The sequence below is a fragment of the Nelusetta ayraudi genome, unplaced genomic scaffold (assembly GCF_046127955.1).
Source record: "Nelusetta ayraudi isolate G7.1 ecotype Tasmania unplaced genomic scaffold, CSIRO-AGI_Nayr_v1 ptg000020l, whole genome shotgun sequence".
In the NCBI taxonomy this organism is placed as follows: domain Eukaryota; kingdom Metazoa; phylum Chordata; class Actinopteri; order Tetraodontiformes; family Monacanthidae; genus Nelusetta; species Nelusetta ayraudi.
Window position 1 is genome coordinate 2,460,348 of NW_027466070.1, and position 25,048 is coordinate 2,485,395.

The 25,048-nt window shown below is 49.2% G+C and overlaps 1 protein-coding gene across 2 annotated transcripts; it reads left to right on the forward strand.

The window, feature by feature from the left end:
• Nucleotides 1-429: 429 nt before the first annotated feature.
• Nucleotides 430-20,440, forward strand: LOC142888909 (zinc finger protein aebp2-like). Of its 2 annotated transcripts, XM_076027405.1 has the most exons (9): nt 431-1,076; nt 1,802-2,012; nt 3,626-3,733; nt 4,033-4,219; nt 5,051-5,175; nt 8,768-8,835; nt 16,586-16,699; nt 17,988-18,017; nt 19,972-20,440. In XM_076027405.1, exons 1-9 carry the CDS (start codon nt 526-528, stop codon nt 19,976-19,978), a joined length of 1,401 nt encoding a protein of 466 aa, XP_075883520.1. In that variant the 5' UTR covers nt 431-525; the 3' UTR covers nt 19,979-20,440. The 2 variants fall into 2 exon arrangements, with proteins under 2 accessions (XP_075883521.1, XP_075883520.1); XM_076027406.1 differs by lacking the exons at nt 17,988-18,017; nt 19,972-20,440 and having other exon boundaries at nt 430-1,076; nt 4,033-4,208.
• Nucleotides 20,441-25,048: the final 4,608 nt, after the last annotated feature.

Sequence of the window (25,048 nt, forward strand, 5' to 3'; positions counted from 1 at the left end):
TATTATATTTAGCTATAGCGCCTTACAGTGCCGTCCTGTTTTGAATTTGAATGAAATAATTTGATAAAGAGAGGTTTCAGGCGTTTAATGCACAAGTCGCGATGATTTTACATCCAGACTCAGCGGTGTGAGTTAAAGGTTTTTTGTTTGTTTGTTTGTTTGTTTGTTTTGCTTCTGAACTTGGCAATTCACATGTTTTTGTTGCGCATGTCTTTTTTTTTTTTTTTAATTTTATTTACGATACAGTTGACAGGCTAGCTAAATGCTTACCACTTAGCAGCAGTTTGGCGAACACTAAATTTGGATGATTGCCTTATCACGATACCGGAATATTTCCCCCCCATTTATTTTAGAAAAACAAGTTCGAAAACGTAAACGTCGGCGTGTCACCGCCTGTCACCTCCAACCAATCAGGGAGCAGAACTTGTGATTGACCCCGCCCTTCTGCGGGGAGCCGTCTCTCGGAGTCGCCTCGGTGAATTTGTGCCGCCGTCCAGTGGCCCTCCGTCCCGTTCCGGAGCCGAAATGGCCGATGCGGTTGCGGACGAGACTCCCCCTGCGGTCGCCGTTGACGCACCGAACGCGGAGACGAGCGAGGGCGGCCGCGTCGAGAAAGACGAGGCTGGTTCGGCTGAACCGGAAACGGAGGAGCGGAGCGGTGGCGTAGAAACGAAAATGGAAGCGGCGGAGGCCGGCGAGGAGGAGAAGCCCGCCGCGTCGACGGACAGGCGGGCCAAGAGCGAAGAGGAGGAGGAGGCGGCGGCGGCGACGATAGGCGAGAGCCGCTACGAGACGACGGCCGCTGCTGAGGAACGCCAACCCTGCCTGCGGAGCGCCGAGCTCGGCGGCAGCGAGCCGGCCGACGACAGCCGGCCGAAAGAAGCGAAGGAAGAACCGGGGGAGGACATCCGCTGCTCGGGGATGGAGTGCGAGAAGAGCAAAGCGGCGTGCGAAGACGGTGACAAGCCCGGCGGTAGCGGCGGCGCTGGAGCGGAGCTGGACAACAAGAGGCGGCCGAGCTTGGAGATCTCGTCCTCGGATGGCGAACCGCTGAGCCGTATGGATTCAGAGGACAGGTGGGTGCGGGGAGTGGCTGCTGATGGCGGGGCTGTGCCTTGCTTCCAGGCTCCAGTACTTGTATGTAGTATTCCGGTACAAGCCAGAGATGTAGTGCGGCTTGCTACAACCAGCTGAAGATTTTTTTTTAAAAAAATAATAATAAAATAAACACACATGTGTTGTGGTACCTGCTGCGACTTCTGTTGATTAGCCCATAATACACAATACATTTCCTCCGCATCTACTTGTTGCGAGGTGCCTTCATTTTTTTTCCGCCACAGGTCAGATTTGCAGCAGATGTCTCCATCAGGTTGGTGCTGTTGAAACGTTGGTAACGTAGGGGCGCTGCCAGCTTTCCTCCGTCACATATGTCTGCAGGAATCCTGCTGCAGAAATCCTGAATACACCTCCTGGGGCCTAACACGCAGGGCAGGAAAGAAGGGGGTGAACTTGTGTTTCACGTTGCATTTGTGTGTTGATTAATCTGATGCATATTGCTCATGTCGCATTGCTGTGATTTTTATCATGGATTTGGCACGAGTCATTAGAGTGGTATGTACCTTGTAGCCTGAAGCCTCTCTCTCTCTCTCTCTCTCTCTCTCTCTCTCTCTCTCTCTCTCTCTCTCCCTCTCACGCACACACACTAATGCAGCCAGTGAAAAAAATCTGCACCTGTTCCTCAGCCCTGTGCCAAGCCCACATCTAAGCCCGCCTTGTGTGCTCCCCACTCTCTCACTCCCAGCATCAGCAGCACCCTGATGGAGATGGAGAGCACCGTCTCCAGCGGACGCTCCACCCCTGCCATGATGAACGGACACAGCAGTGCCGGCTCGTCGGCGGCCAAGACGGTGGCGTACGCGTGCTGCTGGGACCTCTGCCCACAGTGCTTCAGCTGCAGCCCCGACCTGGCCGAGCACATCAGGGGCATTCACGTGGACGGGCAGAGGGGAGGGGTGAGTAGTCGGGAAAGGTCAAACTGTATTGACTCGGCGTGTGTGCGAGGGCAGGTTTTTATTGAGCAAGCAGAAAAGTGGTCAAAAAACAATTCTTGGGAAAGTTAACGGAGTGCAGACTCACTTCTTTCTTTCTTTTCTTTTCTTCTTTTTTTTTGCAAATTGTATTTCTGTAGCGTTTTGCGGAATTTTGAGAGCAGAAACCATTAAAGGAAACCTCCCCTTGAACATTGTTGCAGTGAAGGATAATCCACATCATTCAGGACCACTTTTGTCAAAACTCACATTTTATTTGCACAGTTGGCACAAGTTACACTTGGCAGTATGGTTCTGCTTGGGGTCCCCCTGCTCTTCCACACGCTTGCGTGGGAAGCCATCATGAAAGGTTTAAGGCAGGGAAGGCAGCTCAGGTTCGATTTAGGGACTCCCTAAACGACTTGCCATCGTGAAAGGCGACGCCCAGCAGCAGCAACATCAAACCATCCCTGCAGAACCAGAACAACCTAAGAATAACATGGGACGGGATAAACGCAGGATAATGGAGGTTCTGGGGAGGAGGTGGGTTGCATTTTACCTGGCGAGGGGGGGGGCAGAGGAAGAGGCTGAGTTCGGGCGGCTTTAAAAAGGGCCTCTGAAAGAAGTTGTCCAATGAGAAGCAGTGAGGAAGTCAGGTGGCCTTCAGTGGATTGGAGCAGCTGCTTAGCGGTGTGACCTAACTAGGGCTTGACGACGTGACCTGCCCGAACTAACGCGATGCTCAATTTGTGCAACAACAAAAAACACACAAACAAATCAGGTAAGCAGCTTTGTGTGATGTCATAAAGGGCCAGAATGCCTCACTCAGGTTTGTGGTAACGCTTCCAAACCAGGTTTTGGCTCCACCTTCTGGGACCGTCTTCTTTTTTTCTCTTTCAAAACACATGGAATGTCCATCAGTTTTAGCAGGAAGCTCAAACCCAGTTTTTTTTTTTGGCATGGGTCTGTAAACAGAGGGCTAAACATGCTGTTTTCCAGGACATCGAGAGAGTTTGGAAATCCTACCTTCAGAACAAAAAAGTTGAGTCCTAAGACCTTTCATAATGGATGCTAGGGATGCAAATTATCGATTCATTCATTAATCGTTAGTTGATTGACCTTATCGATCGATTAACGATTCATTGATAAGCGGCCTTTTTTTTCCCCTCAGAACCTATATTTCACATGTTTAAGGAACACATTATTCAACGCTTAAATATTGTTGAGGGTCTAATGTGAGCCATTTTTACATTAGAATACAGTAAAAACACCCTAAACATTTATCCTCTGACTTTAAGCTGACTAATGGGTCATATTTTAATTTTGTTTTTTTTTTTACATTGTTTAAAAGTAACTTGCAACACAGGTGAATTGCTCCTTCCTGCCACTACACTGTCATAATGATATTAACTACCCGTGTAAAAGATCTTCAGCGACTAAGTCAATTTAATCAATTAAATTCTTTATTGACAATTAATCAATAATCTATTTATTGTTAACATCCAGACTGGCTGCATGTCTAGAATTACATTTTTGATAAAGTTCTTTGTCCGCTCTCCCTGGTCTCTGATCACCAAGCCCGTTTGTGTGTCTGCCAGGTGTTTGTGTGTCTGTGGAAGGGTTGCAAAGTGTACAACACACCGTCCACCAGTCAGAGCTGGCTGCAAAGACACATGCTGACCCACAGCGGAGATAAACCCTTCAAGGTAAGAAACAAACTGTGACAGTGAGCGTTGCTGTGTGACACACAGGTTTACTGCGGCTGAGTTCATCAAAATACCATCGTTGAATAGCAATAGTTGCAATCTTATCAGGATCAAAGTGCAAGAGTCATTAACTCGAGTGTGACCTGTGCAGCTAAATAGAAAAAAAAAAAAGCATCACATTCTTTAAATGACGCATTATTTTGCATGCTTTTTTGAGGAATCAAGCTGTTGTCCACACAGCTGCGGCAGTCAATGTTGTGCCACGTTGTCCGACGTGCGGCTGTGCCGTTGCCTTGCAGTGCGTGGTGGGCGGCTGCAACGCCAGCTTTGCCTCCCAGGGGGGGCTGGCGCGCCACGTTCCCAGCCACTTCAGCCAGCAGAGCTCCTCCAAGCTGTCCAGCCAGGCCAAGCTGAAGGAGGAGTCGCCCTCCAAGGCCGGACTCAACAAGAGGAAGAAGCTCAAGAACAAACGCAGGTGCTCCCTACGTACGTACCCTGCAGACTCTCTGAGCAGACCCTGCTCTCCCTACTGCACCAGCATGTTTTCATCACCGCCGAGCGTATTGGTTGTATAGACTGATTTATTTATTTTAACATCTGTTGTTTGCGGAGAAGCTAAAGGCTGGACCACACACACATAGAGAGACTTTCTCGTGACCGCCTGCCTGACCGACAGACGGACAGATGTTCCATTCCATGCTGACGTTGTGTGTCAGAGGCATTAGCCATGCACAAGTGGACACACAAGAAAAAAACAAGTGACTAACCTAAAGCCAGCAGCGATGCAGCAGCATGTTGCCTTCACGCCAGATTGCCGAGTCGCTCGATTGGCTCAGCTTGCCAAGCTGCAGCGCTACCTCCCAGTCCATTGAGGCAGCAGCCGTCCAACACACATAAGGAAGAAATCCTGGAGTGGCCACAACGTTGTGGATTCATTCACACAGGACCGCGGTGGTGGCAACCAAATCCAGCAGTCTTGCAAAACATAACACAAGTGGCTTTGTGACGTCAGGCTACACACTTGGCCGTGTTTGTGCTGAATCGCTGGAAACACACAAATTGCTACTGGTCTGCAGTCACACAAAAAAAACAACCTGCATTTGCCTACAGATAGTTTGGAAGCCAAGATATGGGATGTACCATCTATCTATCTATCTAGATATCTAGATATCGATATAGATATATATATATATATGTATATATATATATATATATACATATATATATTTAAATTGAGAGAAGTCACCCTTGTTCCATAGTCTGTATCCTTTCCTTCTGAAAACCGCGGCGTCATCTCCCCCCCTCCTCTCCCTCCAGCGAGGCATCACGACTTCTTCGACGCCCAGACCATGGACGCCATCCGTCACCGGGCCATCTGCCTCAACCTGGCCACGCACATCGAGAGTGTGGGCAACGGCCACAGCGTGGTCTTCCAGAGCACGGTGAGTGGCATCTGTGTGCGCAGCCTCGCAACAAACACGCTGCCACGCTGCGCACTTCACCAAAACACGTTCCTTGAGTTTCCTGTTCTTCGTCAGGATGCTTTTCAAGCGCTCGGAGACGTGAGACGTTGAGACTGGCTGTGCCGTAAACTGCCTTTGATCGGAGCGCGCGCCGCCTGCGAGTTTGTCATTAGAGGCGCCGATGGAAGTCGTCCTAAAAATACATAAAAGCCGTGGTTGTTAGCGGCTCCCTCTGTCTTGCACCGCGGTGAAATCATGATCTGTGTGATGTGCGAACGGCTGTGATCTATTTTTTATTTCCCTCTCTGACAACAAGGGGGCATGAAAGAGTCACTGTTTGAAACCCAGCTCCCTCCCTGCCTCTCCTCTCCTCTCCTCTCCTCTCCTCTCCTCCTCTCCTCTCTCCACTCCTCTCCCCCTCGCTGTCTGCTTGCACTCAGAATGAACCTTGTGAATGGCCTCGGGGGACTGATGCTGTTTTTCTCTGAATCGAGACGCACAGAAAGAGGCGATTAGATTTCATTCTTGCGTCGTCCACTCTGTGTGGACGGAGCCGCGTGTGTTGCTGACGGGTTGTTGACGTGCGCTTCAGAGGTTTCACCTTTTTTGAACTGAATAAAAAGCTTACGGAATTCAGCTTATAAGGTCTTCTGACTGAAGCGCCTTTCCTGAATGAAAGCGCGTTGAATGGCAAGTGTGTTTTTTTTTTCTCCCTTCTTTCCCATTTCCTGTGAATGGCTACCTTTCTCACAGAGTTCCACTAGGGGGCATCGTCTCTCCTTTTCCCGAGGCTCAATCTGCATTAGTTGTGTTTTAAAGCGTTTTTATTCTGTGACGCTGCACGTGTTTCCAACAGAGCACCGCTGCCAGGATGAAACTCACTGCAGTTGCTATAGTCATTATTTTAAGTGTTTTTAATCTTTGCTCACAGATCAAAGAAGCCAATCTGTGCGTGTGCGTCCGCGTGCGTGCGTGCGTGCTCTGCGGCGGGTCACAGATGACGCAATTGTGTGATAGACCTTCAGAATGTTGAGGTTCCTTCCAACACGGGCCGTTTTCGTCATTCCTCATCCTGTGAGCAGTGAACCATCAGGCCACGTCGTCCCAACCAGGTCCGTGTCCACAGGGGGAAGAATGAGCAAAGTAAGTGGCTTGACTTCCCAGTCAAGGCTGCATTTTAACGGAGCACTTAGCGCAGGGACACCGGTGTCGCCGGGCCGTCGCTCCGCTCTTGGCTCAGCCGCTTTCAACCGTTTCCTGTTTTTGCTTTTGTTCCTCCAGACCTCAGCTGCTCGCCAGCAGCCAAGAATTTCAAAAAAAAAAAAAAGAGGAGTTCAGGGAGGAGAAGCGGGAGTGCGGGAGTGCGGGGGGGCAGGAGGAGGAGAAAGGACAAGTTAAAGATAAAGCTTGGGAAGAGGTTAAGAGAGGTAACCGCATATTTGGACACAGACTGAGAAGAGGAGAGAGAGGCAGCCGGTCGGCCGAGGGAGGGGGGCGGGGTTAAGTGAAGGTCGGGGAGTTGGATGGAGATCCGGCTGGTTGGGCATTCATCTTCCTCCTCCTCCTCCTCCGTTCGCCACCCTGGAGGATTGTGGTGGAGATGGACTGCGGCGCGGCTGCGTCAGACCCCTGCGGACCCTCCCCCTCTCTCTCTCTCTCTCTCTCTCTCTCTCTCTCTCTCTCTCTCTCTCTCTCTCTCCCTCTCTCTCCCTCTCCCTCCCAGGCCCGGGGGTGGAGGGCCGAGGCCGTGTGGAGTTTGGCCAGCGGGTCTCTGCTGACATGCCAGACAAACTCAGTCATGTTTATGATGGGATATTTTTGTTATTGCCGCAATCTGCGTCATCCACAGCTTGACCCCCGTGACACTAGACAGGCACCCTGTTTGAACAGGTCCCGCCCCACTCCCCCTCGCACCCCTCACCGCCCACAGCCCCCGTCCTATTGGCCGAGGTCCCGCACTCCTCGCTGCAGCGATCCGTCCCGCAGCCACACTCGCATCCAGCGTCCGCTCGCAGCAGGCTCTGTCTCCCTCCGGAGGTCACAGCTGCAGCGCAACTTTTGACACGCACGACCCCGGCAAGAGCTGCCGCCGATCATCCCTGGCCAGCGTTCAGCGATTGGTGGTTGACTGCTGGTCTAAAGTTAAAGAAAAATGGAGAAAGAAGCAGTGTTCAGATGCTGCAGTAGTGTCGCGTGCTATTTATTGTGTCTTCCTCGTTCCTCGTCTCTCTTTTCTTCCGTTCTGCGTTGCTTCTAAAAGCCAGAAGTTCTTCACCTGAGTGCGAAAGCCTAACTGTAGTCGCGTCTTTTTGTCTTCTTCTCCGTTGAGCTTTCGGCTCCAGTGGTGGCCACAGCCAATGGCCTGCCTCCATCTCACCCTCTAATCCGCTGCATCCTCTCCCATCCTGACTCTACGTCCTCATGTTCACTTGCAGGACGGCCTGTTGTCGTGGCGAAACTGTTCTCCCAGCGTAAACAAACAGATGCTTCTTCATTTGCGGCTAACCCTCCATGCAACTGAATACTATCAAGCTGGAGTGATGGATGTGCACTTTTCCTTGTTTTCTCTTCAATTCACCCAAAACTTCACGACAACAACAAAAAGACAAGTCGGCCTGCATGGAAAAGAAAAGAAGACACTCGTCGTCGTCGTTGTTGTTGTTGTTGTTATTGTGTTGGGTAGACAAAAAAACAACACAGATCTGAGGCTGTGAATATGAACACTGTTGGCATCGTCTGGATAAATTATTCATCCATGTTTTGGCTTCAGAGTCGGCGGTCAGGCAGAGCGTGAAGATGAGAGGCAGATGAATTCTGGGTCTGCTCCTCCTCCTCCTGTCCTCAAACCAGTTTCCATCAGTGCCACTGCTGCCGCTGCCGCCACTCTCCAGGGGCACCCAAATTATTTCAGATATTCCTGCTCACAGGAGAAGGTTCTTCACGTGTGAGCTCATTTCCCAGCCCTAAAAATAGATACGCAAGAGAGACGTTTGACGCAGGAGGCGGCTATTTTCAACGGCCCTGGTTATTTTTTCTTGCGTTTCTTTTCCCCTCTGACAATATTTGTGATTCCAGACAGTTTTACTATAAACTAACACAGCTTGAGGGATGAAGGAGGGGAAAAACGGCCGACCATTAGGGGAATCTCGTGTCCTCGCAGCTGTGGATTCACACAAAAAACAGGACTTTTGTTTGAAGTCTTTGCTGCTCGGATCGCGGCAGCAGCACCAGCAAGATACACAAACACATCTCGGATATTGCAGGAATTTGGTTGCTGATGTTTTGTTTTTGATGATAACTGGAGAGTGTATCTGACATGTCTGGATTTCTTGGCGACAGAGTGTTGTTGCATGTTACGCGGAGCTCTCTCTTTTTTTTTTTCCCTTAATGCCCTGTTGACGAGCTTGCATATGACTGTTGTAGCTTAGTTAATGGTCCACGACTGCAGCACGAAAAGCGAAAACCCCCGATGACCTGACCTGCCTCTGGGTTTTCTGAAGACGCGTGGCCGCCTCAAGTTTTTAACGTCACATTTTGCGATAACTGACCTTGTGTTTTCGCCTGTGTGCAGGTGTTGGCCAAAAGGAAAGAAGGCTCGGGCAAAGTTAAGGTCCTCCTGCACTGGACGCCAGAGGACATGTGAGTAAGACGTCTTCTCGTCTGCCGAGTTCATATGAAACCAGACCTCAGACTGTGAAACGTCTCTGTTGGACGATAAAGTTTTATGGGTGTGTCGACTTAAAGAAAAACAACTGGCCAGGATGCGGCAATGTACAAATTTTTGGCTAGCGCCAATGTTCGAATCCTCCCCGGTGGAAAGAATGTGTCAGCAGTAATTCACTTTGACAGATCTTGACCGTAACATTTGAGCATAAAAATAATACATGTTAAAAAATAAAAATAAAAACTTTATTTGTACAGCGATAAATCACAACCAAAGGCGCCTCAAAGCGCTTTATACAATCAGAGAGAAGCAAGCGGGCCCCCGGAGCAAGCAAGATGCGACAGTGGCTGGGGAAAACTCCCCTGTGGGAAGAAACCTAGGGCAGAACCAGACTCCAGAGGGCCATATTGATGGCACTACTGAGTATGTTTCCTTTGTGATGAGCTCATATCGTGAATGATATGATACACACCATTACGATCCATTAGTTAATCTCCGTCTTATAAAGACCCTGTAAAATCAGTCGCATAAACAGTTCCCTGTTGGTAGCTGCACAAGACCATTGCGTTTCTCTTAAATAGTTTCTGTGATTTGTGCAGCTCACACAGTCGTGCATGCAACATGGTGGCATTCCTTCACGGCATGACCGCCACAAGTCTCCCAGACATTCTTCACTCGGCTGAGCCGACACTTGTTTTCTCGACCTCTCGGCTTGACGAGTCTTGAAGACGTCATAGCTGCCCCTCGGCTTGAGGCCCTCCGAGCTGAGTCTCTAAGCAGCAGAGCAGCGCCCCTCCTTCAGAGTCTGCCTTTGTCAGAGAGAAACCATATTTCAAAAAGTAGTTCTGCACCCCTCCCGACACGATTGATCGCTTTAATCACCAATTCCCACTTCAGCTCCGTCCCAGTATTTTCATATAAACTCTCAATGAACTCGCATGAAAGAAATCACGGTCACGTCCCCGGAGGACCGTCTGCTCCACCCAGCCCTCGCCGACTGCATGCGTTGCATCTCATTAGCCACGTCAGGCTCCGCCCCCTCAAGGTATCTCCTTGGCGCCGTGAAGCTCAAAGTTTAGTGAAGCGACTGGAGCGTGGATGCAAAGTTTTTCTGCACATTTTCACAAAAATTCTCTCTTTTGACGAGATGACGAAAGACTTTCATTTAGAAAATATATATGATATTGAGCCGTGCACTTGCTGAAGGGGGTGAAAGGAGCTTCTGAAGATGGTCAAAGAACCAGAGAAAGGAAAATAAAGAGGGTGAAAGTGGGAGATCAGAGTGGAGGGAGGTGAATAAAGAGGAGAGGTAGGAGGACGGCAGAGACAAATGGAGATTAAGGTCAAAGGAGACAAGACGGAAGTTGGAAAACAAGAGGAAGCGAGATGATGCACCGCGCTGCAGCTTCTCAGCTCCCGACGTTCACACCGGAGATAAATCCCTCTTCTTTTTTCTCTCCGCCCTCTGCAGCTTCCTCCTTCCCGTCGTCGCTCTTCGTCGCTGCTTTCGCATGTGGGAGTTTTAATCTTGCGCTGGAGATAAAAATGAGCTCGGGGAGGGAAGCGAAAAGGGTAGTTTGGCGGTGAGGGAACGGCGCTCGGATCGACTCCGACGGGAGAGATGCGCAGATGGGGATTGATGCCGGGACTCCAGGACAGATGGAGACAAAGTGGATGGTGGAGATGGGAGAGACGGGGGAGGGAACAAACAAGTTTCAGTCTGAAACGGGAGCACATGTACAAACAGAACCAAAAACAGATGAGAGCCGTTTCTTGTCTTTATGCCGGAGGATTCACACTTACTGATGATCCCAGCAGTTTTATCCTCCTCTTGTGATTGTTTGCTTTGGGTCAAATTATGGTCAGGCGACCCACGACTCATTGGACAATCCGATGGTAGAACCACAATCTTCATGCTCACCCATCAGGTGTGAAAATTCTGTCTGCTGTCTTGCCGAGCCGTCAATAACAAAAGAAATGTTTGAAAGCAAAAAAACAAAATCCAGCAGGAGCAAACAGACCTCAGTGTCTCCTGCGTCGACGTTCTGCTGGTACAGATGTTTGTTGTTGGGCTTTCTGTGGCCCAGGGATGAACTGGAGACTCGTCCAGGAGCCGCCCTGCCTTCACCCAGCCGGGACAGACTCTGGCACTCCTGCCATGTTAGAAGGGGAGATGTCGCTGTTGTTGACGTTGGATAACCAGTTTGTGAGTCAGCCACGAGTCAACCAACCAACGTTGACGTGACGTCAGAAATTCATTTAACCTCACAATGGCTAGTTTTTGATCAGATCGACCTTTGAGCCTCTCTGTACATCGCAATGGATTCCCGCTGCATTGCAGTGTATGTATGTATAGACTTTGCCTCGTTGTCGTCGCTTAGCCCTGAATTACAATCTCAATACTTCTTTTTTAATGCCTCTAAGGGGAATTTGGCAAACCTTCCAAGGGCGACTTGGATTAAGTTCATCGCTGCCCAGTTGAGATGAGCGTCGTTCCACCGAGGATGTGTCTCCTCGGCCCGTGACTGGTTGTTGTCGCTGTCATACCCTGTCAGGCGCACCGGGGTAACTAATTAATGAGCTCTTTGGCTTTGCTCAACTTCACCCCTGGTTAGCATGAAGTCATCTGCGTACCTGACAAGCAATTCTGCAGCCGTTTAGACCTCCAGTAGTGTCCTGACCCTGGCAAACACCCCCTGCTGTGTGTGTGTGTGTGTGTGTGTGTGTGTGTGTGTGTGTGTGTGTGTGTGTGTGTGTGTGTGTGTGTGTGTGTGTGCTTCTCTCTAAGCCACAGAGTCAATGATTAGCCACGCAAATGTTGGAAATATCATGTTGATTAATATTCCAGCAATGCGTTTACGTCCCCAACTGGCACTCATTTACTCGGCTCGGATTAATGAGTAACAGATTAACATGAGCCGTTTCCCGAACACGAGCCACCGAGCGCCTGCCAAGGAGGGCGAGCGGGAAGGGAGGGCTCGGTGTGGGAGTCGCGGATAAACCGTAATTGCTGTCTGATGTGTGATGGATGGTTGAATGGCTTCCCCCTGCGCGCCGTCGAATGCTTTAGAATTACAAATCATATTATTTACAGTCGACGGCAGCGGCGAGGGCCTCCAGCGTCCTGGCAAACGGTTGTGGGCAAAGTGCAGCGCAGGATTTCGCAACTCTTTGCTGCTTTTCTGTGTCTGAAAAAACGAAAATGGACCAGAAACGTAGGGAGATGGTAACGAAGCTAGTAGAAGTAGTAGTAGTAGTCGTAGTAGTAGGAGGAGGAGGAGGAGGGGGAGGAGGAGGAGGAGGAGGAGGGCTGGTAGAATCTGATGAAGTTGACTGACTAGTTGTGGTAGAATCTGTAACTCGGATGTGTGGGGATCGACTGGGAAGTTTGAACCAATTTATAGTTTTATTTTAAACTAATGGTCCGTGGGTGGCGTACGTTCCACGCGGCCGTCCGATCACGCCGTCCTCACTTTGAAAGCGCCGAGCGGATATGAAGCGCTCAGTCGTGGGCGTCAATACGGTCAGTTAGTTTGTGCGCGTTGTAATTTGCCTCCCCCGCTGCGACAGTGTGAAAACAGAGGCGGCGTTTTTCTTTACTCTGCACCATTAACGCTACATTAATCCGTTCCGCAGGGCAGCCAGGGATGAAAGGGGAGCCGGCGATGACTGCAGTTTGTATGTTGGGTGATTGAAAAGATTAATAATCTTCTGCTTGCTCTCGTTTGATCGTCTCTGATGCCTTCAAACCTTTTCTTTGTGTTAGCTTGTTATTTCCTCTTGTGTCCTTCTCATTCGTTCCCACGTCTGATTGCAATGCCAGCTTTCATTTTCGCGCCACTGTTTGTCGGTAAAGGTAAACGTTTAGCGACCGCTTGTCACACAACAGGCCTGAATGTACCTGGGGTTTAAAAACACAGCGGGCGTCGGCGTGAAGTGGCACACCAGGACATACAGTAGTTTAGCAGAGCCACACAGACGAGGGAGGAGCTGAAGGACGGCAGCATAACCTCGGACCTGCTTCAATTCCGTCAGTGTGAAATCCACGTTCCCGATCAGTAGGGGGCGTAAGAGAGCTGAACAAACGGATCATTGCTTCTCTCAGCATCTTACGCCGTCTTTGTGTTCTTTTCTTCTAGCTAAACAAACCAAAGTGTATCAGTAAAGTGTTTTTGCCTTGTCTTCTTTTAATCTGCCATTATGTCGGTGCAACAATAACGCTATATTGCAAATGGGAGGGAAAATGCACAGCCGTGCACTAAGACCATCTGTGGTCTAAAGGTTGTGTCAAAGAGACACTGCATGCACGCACGCACTAATAGTAAAAACTAATTTAAAATAGGAAAAACTCTCTCCGTCTCTCTCTCTCTGTCTCTCTCTCTCTCTCCTTATCTCTCTCTCTCTCTCTCTCTCTCTTTCTCTCTTTCTTTTACTATCATTCTTTTCAGGACAGGTCACTCCCGTCCCTTTGCTCCACCCCCAAAAACGCTGATAGAGGAAACATTGTCTTGCTTGTCCTCGTACCGTTGCATTAGGATGCTGTTGTTACTTAAGATGTGTATTGATATAGTGACATAGTGACATGATGATTGTTCTGACACCGTCCTCCTCAGTTTGATCTGACGCTGCCCTGTCCCTCCTCCCTCTGTCCGTCCCGCTCTGCTCTTCCGCTTGGGACGACGGCATTTATAAGGACGTTGAACTCCCGCAGCCCTTCCCGCTCAGTCCCATATAAAGTCCTTTATTGTGCCAGTGATGTAATATGTGTGCAGGGCTTTGCTCACTTTGAGATGAACTCATTGCTTCCATCTGTAGTGGTTCGGCTCACCCTCTCCCAGCCAGGAGCAGAAGCCACTGATAGCAGCCCCTTCCAGATAGAGCTGGAAGCCAAATAAGGCCTTTTGCTTAAAAAGCAACGGTCTTTATTTCACTTGGTTTGGCTGGAGGGAGCCCAGGATGCTCAGGGTGGCTGTGATAGGTGGAACCCTCAACAGCCTTCCGACCTGTTTATAGCGCCTCCTGAGCGGAACGCCAGCAAACATACAAACACACACATGGTGGCCCGGTGCATATTCGGTGCTCAGCAGGTCCCCACTGACATTTAAAGGCGGCTCTGCGTCAGGACAATAACTCGGGGCCGGAACCAAACTCCGAAGCTGCCTGGACAGCGTCTGGTTCCTGTCTGCTCGTCTGCCGCTTCTCTCTGCCTCTGCCACCCCTTTAAGGGGATGGAACGACTTTTCCATACAGCACAGAACAGAGAGAGAGAGAACCGTAACTTTTTGTTTCGCTTTTTTTAAAAAAAAAGAAGAAGAAAAAAAGAGCATCAGAAATACAGAGAACTGCCACCAATGAACTTTAGCCCTCTGAAGAATTGATTCTGTGTCCACACCAACGCTTCTATTTAATTTAATTATAGTTGTTTTTTATGTATTTGTTTTTTAATACAAAACACCTCAAGCTAAAAATAATGTGTTGTGATTCTGATCAAGTCAAAAATAGAAGCTCTGCCCATCATCTGGTGGACATCTGGTCAGACTTGACTTGTAAACAGTCCGGCTTGGATGAATGTGAGGAAATGATATTGATCGTTAGACACCTGACGGTCATCAGCTGATGTCTGATGACATTACACTGTGGCTTTATTTTTTTTTAATCTTTTAAACTCTCCTGAGACGGACTTTAACCCTCCGTCTGCTTCTTCAACATTCCATGAAAGGATTTCCAGCGCAGCCACCACTTAACCTTTTTTCTATTCTGCTCATCCATCCACTTCTCCTCCTCCTCCACCTTCTCCCCATCCTAATTCTTTGCTGGTTTTTCCGCCGCTTCTTTGGCTCTGACTCTGCAGCCGCTCACGCTCAACGCGCTGCATACAAAGCACTACCTGCACGCCATCCCATATGCAGCACGGCCTCTCCGAACGGGCTGACGAGGCATGTGCACGAGCGATTTAGCCGGCTGGCTGCCTGCCTGCCTGCCTGCCTGCCTGCCTGCCTGCCTGCAGTGTGTGTGTGTGTGTGTGTGTGTGTGTGTGTGTGCGCCTTCATCTCTGGGGGCTCCGTTGATGACGCACATTGTGACGTTGGGGAATGCTGGGGGAGGAGACGGGGCGACTGGAGGGGGGAGGAGCAGGAGGAGGAGGAGGAGGAGGAGGAGGAGGAGGAGGGAGTGGACTCGCTAAGCTCTTTGTTTCCACTGCACCTCCTCTGGCTGCTCGCTAACCTCTCGCACACTGCTGCGGGGTACAGTAAGGTGCAACTGAGCAGAACAGGACGCAGTGTGTCTGTGCGTGTGCGTATACCTCCACACAGGAAGGACATACACGACGAAATACAGTTGTGTGTGTGCACGTGCACGTGCACCGGAGTAGAAGCACACGCATCCGTAAGAAAATCTGTACGCGGGTTCCAGTCAATGAGTCTCTTTGTCCGTCGCCAGCCACCGTTCAGTTTGACCTTCCTCCTGCTCCTCGTTACTTTCTGTCGGGGTTCAAACTCTGCTGACCACATGTTCCCTGCATGTGTGTGTGTGCATTGTTATGAAATACGGGCGATAGAGAGATAAATAGATGGATTGATAGATTTATCTCCGGGGAAATTCACAGTAATTTTGCGGTAACTCATTAGTTAAAAGGTAAATAAACAAGCAAATTAATTCAAGGGCAGAAATAGCTGCCGGTTAATGTAATTGTCCATCATTACGGTGGCCAGTTGCGTCACTGCACATGTTCATCTTTCTGTGGAAGTGAACGGACTGTCAAGCGACCCTCCAGAGCTGACGCCGGACGTCTGTCCTCCTTCGTATCTCTGACGGCCGAGCGTTAGTCATCAGGACGCGGCTGTAAACGCGAGGCGGCGTGACGGCGGCCTGACGGCGGCGGAAGCTGCAGACCCCCCGTCAGGTACCGCAAGGTCCGAAGGAAGGAGGAGCCTCGGATGAGAAGCGTCGGGGCGGGGACTGCCCGAGCAGAGGTGGCCGCTCGTGTTTCGACCCTCTGCAGTCGTCTTGACTTTGTTACCTCGCCGCTCCGTCCCCCCCTCACAAGGACAAACGTTGTCTTTGGACGAAGCCGCGGCAGCAGCATTTGTTCAAAGACGCAGTTATAATGAGCGAATTGCTCGTGTTTATCGTCTTGGAACATTTTCAAGCAACGTTCAAGAGCTGATTGCCACACGGCTAATGGTGCAATTCATAATTTCACGAGTCGATTATTCATCCTGATAATGAGTCTAATTAATTGAACGACTCATCAACTATCTAAATAGCAAAAGCAGCTGAATAGCAGTCGCGTACTCTTCGGATTTTCCCGTTCCAACCCCTCGTGAGTTGGGTGAATGAGCACGGCAGCTATTGAAACAGCGCCATCTGATGGTCTGGCCATCGCCTTCTCGTGCTAACACACCTGGATTTATGGCAACAATTTCCTGACACTAGCTGTTCAACACGAGTGTTGAAGTATAGCTTTCTGCCATCAGTTGGATTTTTTTTTTTTTTTTTTTTTTCAAAAACGGTGAGCAATGTTTGAAAAGAGAAATAATTTCACCGCTGTTCAGGAGTTCATGAATCGGATAAAATTTTTCAACTGTGCCAAACCCCTCTTCAACTGTAGGGGGAGCCCCAGAGCAAGCAGCATCAGCACAACTATGACGCTGTGTTGCTTTAAACGCTGCTAATCTTCAGTGTTTGCGTGTCTGTGTGTGTTTTGTGTGCGTTGTCCTCCAGATTACCCGACGTGTGGGTGAACGAGACGGAGCACTCGCAGCTCAAGACCAAAGTGGTGCATTTGTCTCAGCTGCCGCAGGACACCGCGATGCTTCTAGACCCCAACATCTACAGGTGTGTATCTGTGCGTGTGCACATGCGTGCATGCACACAAAATAGTGCCAGGAGTCTCTTTGTGTACATGCACAACAGTGACACTTACACACACACACACACACACACACACACACACACACAAACCAGCAGGAGCTCGTGCAGACCTGATTTGTTTTGGCCAGAAACATTGCAGCTCATGAGTGAACCTGGTCGGATCCACTGGGGGACTCTGACACTGGGAGTGCTGTTGGATTTAGGTTCTGAATGTATTTTCAACTGTGTGTGTGTGTGTGTGTGTGTGTGTGTGTGTGTGTGTGTGTGTGTGTGTGTGTGTGTGTAAAAGTTGCAGTCGGGCTTCTGTTTTAATTCGCTGCAACCACTTAAACTTTAAGCCACCAGGTGGCACCAAATCCTGCCTCTGAATGAAATGAACGCATAGATGATTTTTTTTTTTTTTTTTTTTTTTTTTTGCCTTTCTGTTTTGTGAATGTACATTTTGGTGTATGTTTTGTTCGCGTCGGCACAGTCTGCCCCGAAAAGTCTAAACCAAGTGGTTTTCTTATCGTCGGCCGAGCTCATTTCACTCAGTGACTGTAATTGTTATTCTTACGTAGTTATTCCTGTATTATGTCTTTTAGCTGAGTTGAGATAAACGTTTCCACCGTGGAAGTTCGCCCTGATTAATGTGTGGAAGTAGGCTTGACGTCATGTGCGGGCGGCCACGGCGCAAAGTGTACATTTCTGTATTTATAGGGCGAAAAAAAAAAAAGAAAAGTTTCCTGCAGCAACGACTCTGCCGCTCTCCCAAAGTTCACATTCCAACAGAGCCGTTTGTGCCATCGTGCCGGAATTCTGCTGGGTATCTCCGCGGCACCGCGTATGAATTTATGGTCCGCCATAAAAGGCTGAAAATGCATCCTGAAAGAGGAACACTGCTCCTAAAATAACAAGAGGCGCTCATCTCGGCAGAGATATATGGCTGACGAGTGTGTTGATCAGCACACAGCGGCCTGATTTTAATGACATGTGAAAGCTGGCTGACTGCAGGGGCTGCCGCCGGACTCTGGTTTCATGGTGGAGTGTAGCCGTCAGCACTCAGCCCGCTCTAATGCGCTAAAATCCCTCTGAGCGGGCCGGTGAGGGAGAGCTCGTCTGGACTTGCTAAACGTGGAATGGGGTGGGAAGGCTTGACGTGCACGGGTCAGAACGTTTCCCAGAAAGTGTTCATGCTCGGGTTCACACTGAAATAAGCAAATACTGATGTTAACTTTTTTTTTTTCTTTTTTTTTTTTTTCTCTCTTGCCAGAGCACTTCCTCAGAAGCGACTGAAGCAGAGGTGAGTTAAAAACCAGTCACTGCGCGTCGATACTGTAGTTCAGGTATCATGGCAAAAAACACTTAGAAATGAAGACTTTCAAACGTTTGATCGTGAGGTGACAACAATCCACATCATGTCCTGCGCTCCTTGCAGTTCTGAAATATGTGTCGGTAAATCACAGCAAAAAAGACATTTTGAAGAACTGGCAACCAGGGAATAATTCACTAATTATACTTCAGGAAGAAGGATTCACGCTGTGTACTCAAGGATGCTAACAATAGCCTACCAGCTAAAAGCAGCCTCTCTCACAATTTACCTGAAAACCAAAAGGCAGAACAGAGGCAGTGTTATGAACCTACTTCATAACTTGTCACTGTCCACCTAAGGATGATCGTCCCGTCTTGTAAAAGCTCCGACGACGTCCTCCACTCACCTTCGTCGTGTTTTTTTTCTTGTTACGCTCTTTGTGCAGTTCCACACCATTGCCAGAGAGGGTGCCAACTCCCTCTCTCACGTTGTCCTAAATCTAAACATGCATAATTTAGTTGGACGGGAAGTTGGCTGCGTCGATATGATGAAAAGAAAAGAAAAGAAAAGAAAAGAAAAGCAGCGACGATAAAAGGCACAACACAAAATGCAACTTAAAAAGCACAATGACAAGCAAGTGCATGGAGATATTCATTAAAGAGCAGCGTGCAGCTTCCTCCTCACGCCTCTCAGCTTGTGCACCGTTCGCTTTCAGAATTCTTTTGTTTCCCTCTCTGCCATAATAGAGATGAAACGATGCATCAGCCTTCATGATGGGAGTCATGCATCATGCAGCATCTGCAGTGTTAATGGTGACGCCGACTCCTGTGGTGGGGCATCATCACACAGGCTTCGTTAGCGCCCACAGTTCCACAGCTCCTCTGCACTCTGCAGACAGTAAATTGGTAAAAAAAAAAAAAAAAAATGCCATTGTGAGTGTGTCTCTCTGGGGTCTGGCTCAGAAAAGAGAGAGAGAGAAAAAAAAACGGGGTCACAGGTCTGACATTTCTCCACTAATTGATCTCTGGTGGGAGTCAGCTCAGTGTCTGAATGTTCTGAGTGGAGCCTCTTTGCCATCATTTAATATCTTTGACACTCGCTGAACTGGTGGTGTCATATTTCTCTTGGCTGGATTTATTTCCATGGGATTTTTCCTTTAAGATCCCATTTATTCCACCCAGAGAAATATTTGTCTTTAGCCGCACACCTTTGATCTTCCTACTAAGAAACACGACAAACCAATAAACCAAAAAATAATAATAATAATCCCTCTATGGATCACTGCAAAAATAACATATTTAGCCCTCTGTTTTCACTTCCTGCCAAAACTGATGACTTTGTAGGACATCCCACATGAAAGGGTTTTTGGGTGGGTGGGGGGGGGGGAGCCAAATTCCGGCTGATGTTGTCGTCACTAACCTGAGGGGACAAATCATATATGGCATCACAAAGAGCTGATTTGCAGAACTGCGTGTTAGAAACACACTATTTTTTTCTCTCTCAACAATCCCCTCTCTCATTGTTTGTTTGTCTTTTTCATTTATTGCTGATTTGCAAAATGTTTTATTTGTTGTTAGACACTTAGTATCTCCCGATTACACAATTGCGCGGTCTGCCAGATAGAAAATCCTCCAAACTATCACATGTTGTTCCCATTAAGTGTTTTCGGACAAAATCAAAAACAACAGAAAGAACAGAAAGAAAAAAAAAAATCAGAGTCTTTAACTCTGTCAGGGCAGGTCTGGAATTGACCAGGGGTTTGCTATTAGTAGTGCAGCAGTGCGGGAACTCACCTCCCTGTGTGTGTGTGTGTGTGTGTGTGTGTGTGTGTGTGTGTGTGTGTGTGTGTGTGTGTGTGTGTGTGTGTGTGTGTGTGTGTGTGTGTGTGTGTGTCTCCCTCTCTCTCTCTCTCTCTCTCTCTCTCTCTCTCTGTGTCTGTGCTCAGCCTGTGAAGGTGAAGTTTGTCGACCGGAGGCTCTTTGGAAGGTTGTCTCTTTGGGATGGGACGCTGCGCCTCTGCTGGCTTGGAGGGAGGTGGTGGGAGGAGTCGCTTCAAACGGGGGCTGCACTTCTTCCCTCTCGTTCATCTGAAATAAGGACTCTTGTAGCCGAGCGTGGTGCAAAACTCTACCAACACTTTTCAACATGTCTGTTTTCTTCAAAGGGGAATGAATGATGTTTCTTATTTTTCTTTGCTTCTTAAGTGTAAACTCAACCGGGAGTACGTGGGGGAAAAAAAAACAACCCCCAATGTAAAAAGACAAAAATGTTTTGTGTAATATTGTCTGAAAATGCAGCATCATTTTGTATGTTTTGTGTAATTTATGCAGATTTTTAACTTATTTTTATACTCTGATATGTGTAACGTGGATTTTTGTGACAGTTTTTGGACTTTTGAAAAGAAGTGTACCTTACGGGGGTGTTTGGTGTGGACTTGTGGGGACATTTAGCGGGCGGGGGGACCTTTTTTTGTAATCTCAAAGTAGGCGGCAGAAAAACATATTTATACTTATCAAATGCAGTAACTTTATCGTGTGTGTGTGTGTGTGTGTGTGCGTGTGCGTGAGTGTGCGTGTGCGCGTGTGTGCGCCAGTGAAGCTCGGCTGCCCACTGCGTCAGACTTTTGTCATGTGCCCTGAAAACTTCCAGCAGCAATAACTGGGTGGCGGTGGTGGCGACGCCCTCCTGTAGCTCCTGCTGTCAGAAACAACCTGAACTTTGAATCCCACTCCATCTCTTCCAAGGGACAGCAGCTGTTTATCATGCGTCTTATGACAAAAATATGTACCCCCCCCTTTTTTTTTCTTTTTTTTTTTAAACTGTCTGTGTGTGTGTGTGTGTGTGTGTGTGTGTGTGTGTGTGTTTCTACTGTATGATGTTGGAAATGAACACCGTTCCTAATAAAAGGGAGGGGGATGAAACCGCAGATGTTTGCCCAATCTGACTTGTTTGTTCCGATGGAGATGCGAGTGATGGCAGGAAGCGACGCTGCGGTTTGTATACGACTTCCTGATTGTGTGTGTTTGTGTGTTTGTGTGTGTGTGAAGGCTTGTCGGGCATGTTTGGCGTCCGTCAGCGGAAGCCCCCCGGGCACGCCGCCGCCGCCGAGAAGCTAATGACCGGGTTAGCAGGCAGGCTCGGTGCTGCTAACCCGCGGGTTCACGGGGAGGTCTGCACATTTTCCAGAAACAAGTTGGGGATAATGTGGGCAGCGCACGATGGAAACGTGCAGTGAGAATAATGATGTTTTTTTGAAGGAAAGCAACAGAAAACTCGTGCGCGGCCGTCAGATGGAAGAAGTCTTTGGTCTCAGCGCTGCAAAAGCAAACCTCGACTGGCTTTGGATCCGTTTTGGAGGAATTTTGTCTCCTTTCTGCACAAAGAAGCGCAACAAAGTCGTCTGCTTTCTTTTGTTTACGCACACCATCCACAGCGGTAATGAGCAAAATTCTTCTTGTGAACAAGCGACTCAATCCAAAGTGAGTCAAGTCAAACGTTGACTTCAGAACACTTTTTTTTATATTTTTTATCTTATCTCTTTTCTTTTTATTTAATAGTGATTTTAATTGTTTCGCACTGGCCACTGCACCTCAGGTGTTCTTGGGCCACAAAGCGGCTCTGAAGTGAACTGGTGAGACTGGAGTGAAACTGGCATGGCATCAAGGCAACATCCTGGCATTGCCCTTCGCTGACAGGAAGTGCAGAGGAGACGGAGCATCTGTTTGCTTCCGACTTTCTTTTGATCAAACACTCTGTGAAGCCGACGTCTCAAAAGAAGGTCTGAAAAGTCGATCGGCGCTGCCATCCCGCTTTAATCCACCACTCGGTTCTGAATTGAGCCGCTGCACTGAACGTGATGGGCTTTTATTTCATGACCATTTAAGAATGGATGGAAAAAAACATTGAACTTTTCAATCAGGAAAGTTAAAGTTGTCTAGCCAGTGAGCGGATGCAGGTATCAGGAAGTCAAAGTAAAACTTTGTGCACCTAGCGAGAATGGGAAGAGACTGTCTACCGGTCTTCATCCCTGATTTTAATGAGTTTGTCCTCTGACGCTGCCTGAACCCGGCCGTCCGTCGGCGCCGCCTCCCACCTCCGTCGTCCACCCTGACGCCTTAATTGATTTGCTTGGGCATGGCGCGAAGAACGTACTTGGACAACTTAAAGTGGAGGAGCGCTCAATCATCTGTCCCTAAGTGGCCCTGACCGTCGACCCCCTACTGTCAACACAAGCAGCCGACTCCCGTCCCGACATCTTCCAGCTGGGGAAGCTCGGCGCTGGGCCCGGCTCAAAGCAAGGGGAGCTGTGACGCTCAACCCACCCCCCCCCCCCCCCACCCCCCCTCCCGCCTTCTTGAACGCATGTGACGGTGGCGTGCCGTGCGCCGTCTGAGCGAGAAGAAAAAACAACAACCCTGCGTTTCTTTCATCGGCGGGCATCAGCTTACATGCACGCACGTATTAATATTGAACAGCTGAAAGCAGAGAGCGATATCACAGCTGGGTCAACAGAAAAAGCGGGCGGTGCCGTGGTATTTCAGGGAGGAAAGGAGGAAAAGAAACAGAAAAGTGATATAAGAAGCCTGACATGACGAGCTGCTGCTGCTGCTGCTGCTGCCACCGTTGCTGCTGCCGCTGCCGCTGCTGCTGCTGCTGCTGCTGCTGCTGCTGCTGCTGCTGCTGCTGCTGCTGCCACCGTTGCTGCTGCCGCTGCCGCTGCTGCTGCTGCTGCTGCTGCTGCTGCTGCTGCTGCTGCCGCCGTTGCTGCTGCCGCTGCCGCTGCTGCTGCTGCTGCTGCCGCTGCCGTTGCTGCTGCTGCCGCCGCCGCTGCTGCTGCTGCTGCCGCCGCCGCCGCCGCTGCTGCTGCCTTGTCTGTAGTCTTCACGATTCTCTGGCATCAAGGTAATGTCCACATGTCTGTTCTAAAAATAAACACCTCGGCGCTCTGTAGATCCATCGTTTGTCTCCATGGTGTTCAGAAATTTGCAAATACTTTCTCCTTGTTTCTACAAAACAAAACAAAAAGCTTCTAACATCGTGCTTGCTTTTAGCCCAGAGTTGATTTCTGACTGATTCTTCTTTCTTCTTCTTGGTTTACAGAAGAACATTTGCAAGGTTTGAATGAGATTCAGAATAAGTTTTGATCCACAGAGGTTTGACAAGAAATAAAATAAATAAGTTCAGAGCGCCGGGTTTGTTTTGGTGCAAAAGTTAGTCTTTTTTTTTAAAGGCTTGACGTCGCACACACTAAACCTTCTAAGCATGCACGTTCATCTCAGGAGGCTTTGTCTATGATCCGACCTCCTCCTCCTGCTGCTCCCAGCAGAAGACGAGGGATTAACAGCAAAAAAAAAAAAAAGAAAAGAAAAACACTGGATTTACATGACAAACACTTCATACTCTGCAACAAAAGCTCCCGTGGCGAGCACGCAACACCCTCCGTCCTCAAACACTGTGCGCTCACTCCTCTCGGCGCAGGAAACATCAAACCCGCTCTCGTGTCTGTCTGTTAAATCCCTAACAGGAGAAGGCAATTATCCTAGCTTAGCTTCGGAGACGTGAATCACGGGGAAACAGCTGGGCCAGCTCTCTTACTCGCTCTCAAAATCTGAAAAATCCCCCTCCAGAGCTGCACCTCTGGGGCCACATTGCATCTCCGTACAACAAACAGAAATGTCAGGACAACAGCTAGGAGGAGTCGCACGCTGCAAATATTTCTTGGCGGGCGGGCGGTGAGGCTGATGTTTCGTCACGGTAGAAGTCTATGCACCGATCAAGTGTTGTGAAATGGCCTCGGCGCATCGATCTAATTAAAGCCACTTTGTCTGATGTTTTTATACATTGAGCAGACCGAGCAGACCGGGTGGGTTCATTAGAGAGCTAAAAACGTCCGGTACTCGCCGGGAACCGAGAGAGGGAGAGCACACCGCCGAGGACAAGCAGTTGGATTGCACAGGATTCCAAGTCCTTGTTCTGGTTTTCAGGAGAGTTCGGGGGGGGGGATCGATCAGGCACGTTTTAAGGAGCATGAGAGGAAGTTTCACCACAGCTGGACCACATTTCTCTGCTTGAAAGGGAAGTGAAGAAGGGCACCGGACCCTCGCCCTGCAAACCCCCCCCCCCCTCCCCAACACCCCTTCCTGGTCTGCACCATCCAGGATCAGAGCAGCGGCCTCGTGGTGGCAAAGCTGCATGTTAAACCAGCCGCTAAGCAACCATTCTCCTGCATCTTTCCTCAAAAACTCATTTTCACCGCCGTGTCGTCCACAATCCAGTTGCTCGGCTGACGGCGTGCACATGTCACCCGGACCTCTGCGGGGGAGTGGGGATGGGGTGGGGGGGTGGGGGGGGAGGCGGGGGCGGTAAAGTCAGCGTTGAACGGCTTACGTAAGTCATCATTACAGTTGACCTGCACGTAATGGGACGGCCTCCGCTAACGAGTTAATGTCCCCGCTCACTCTTTGTGCTCGGCCAACACTCCCTCACCGCTGTTCTCTAGAACCCGGCTCTGCCAGAGTGTCGGAGGCCCTGCGGCCATCCGTCCTGCATCACGCTCTCCCATCAGGCCGTGCGGCGGCAGCAGCAGCAGCAGCGGCAGCAGCAGCGGCAGCAGTCCCCGCTTTTATTTTTAGATGGAAGTCTTTGATTACTTTCGCAGTGTGTCATCTGCACGGGAGTGAAAAGTAGGACAAGACAAAATACACGAGGGCGGAGTGTTGGCGAGTGTTGGCGTTGCGACTCTTGATTTGTTGTTGGTTTATCGGGCGGTGTTTGCCTTGTGCTCCTGGTGGGAATAAGGGAAGAGGGTCTGATGGGATTAGATAAAACTCTGCGACCTCCAGCTGGCCGTCGTCATTTGACAAATAATCAGCAGTATAAACATGAAAAAAAACAAATCTCCCTGCTCTCAGACTAGCGCTGATTTATGCCGATGACCTTAAAACTGCTGATTTTTCCCGATATTTATTAATGTTTGCTTTTCTGTGAATCAAGTTGTTTTTTTTTTTGCTCTGTTTTTGCGT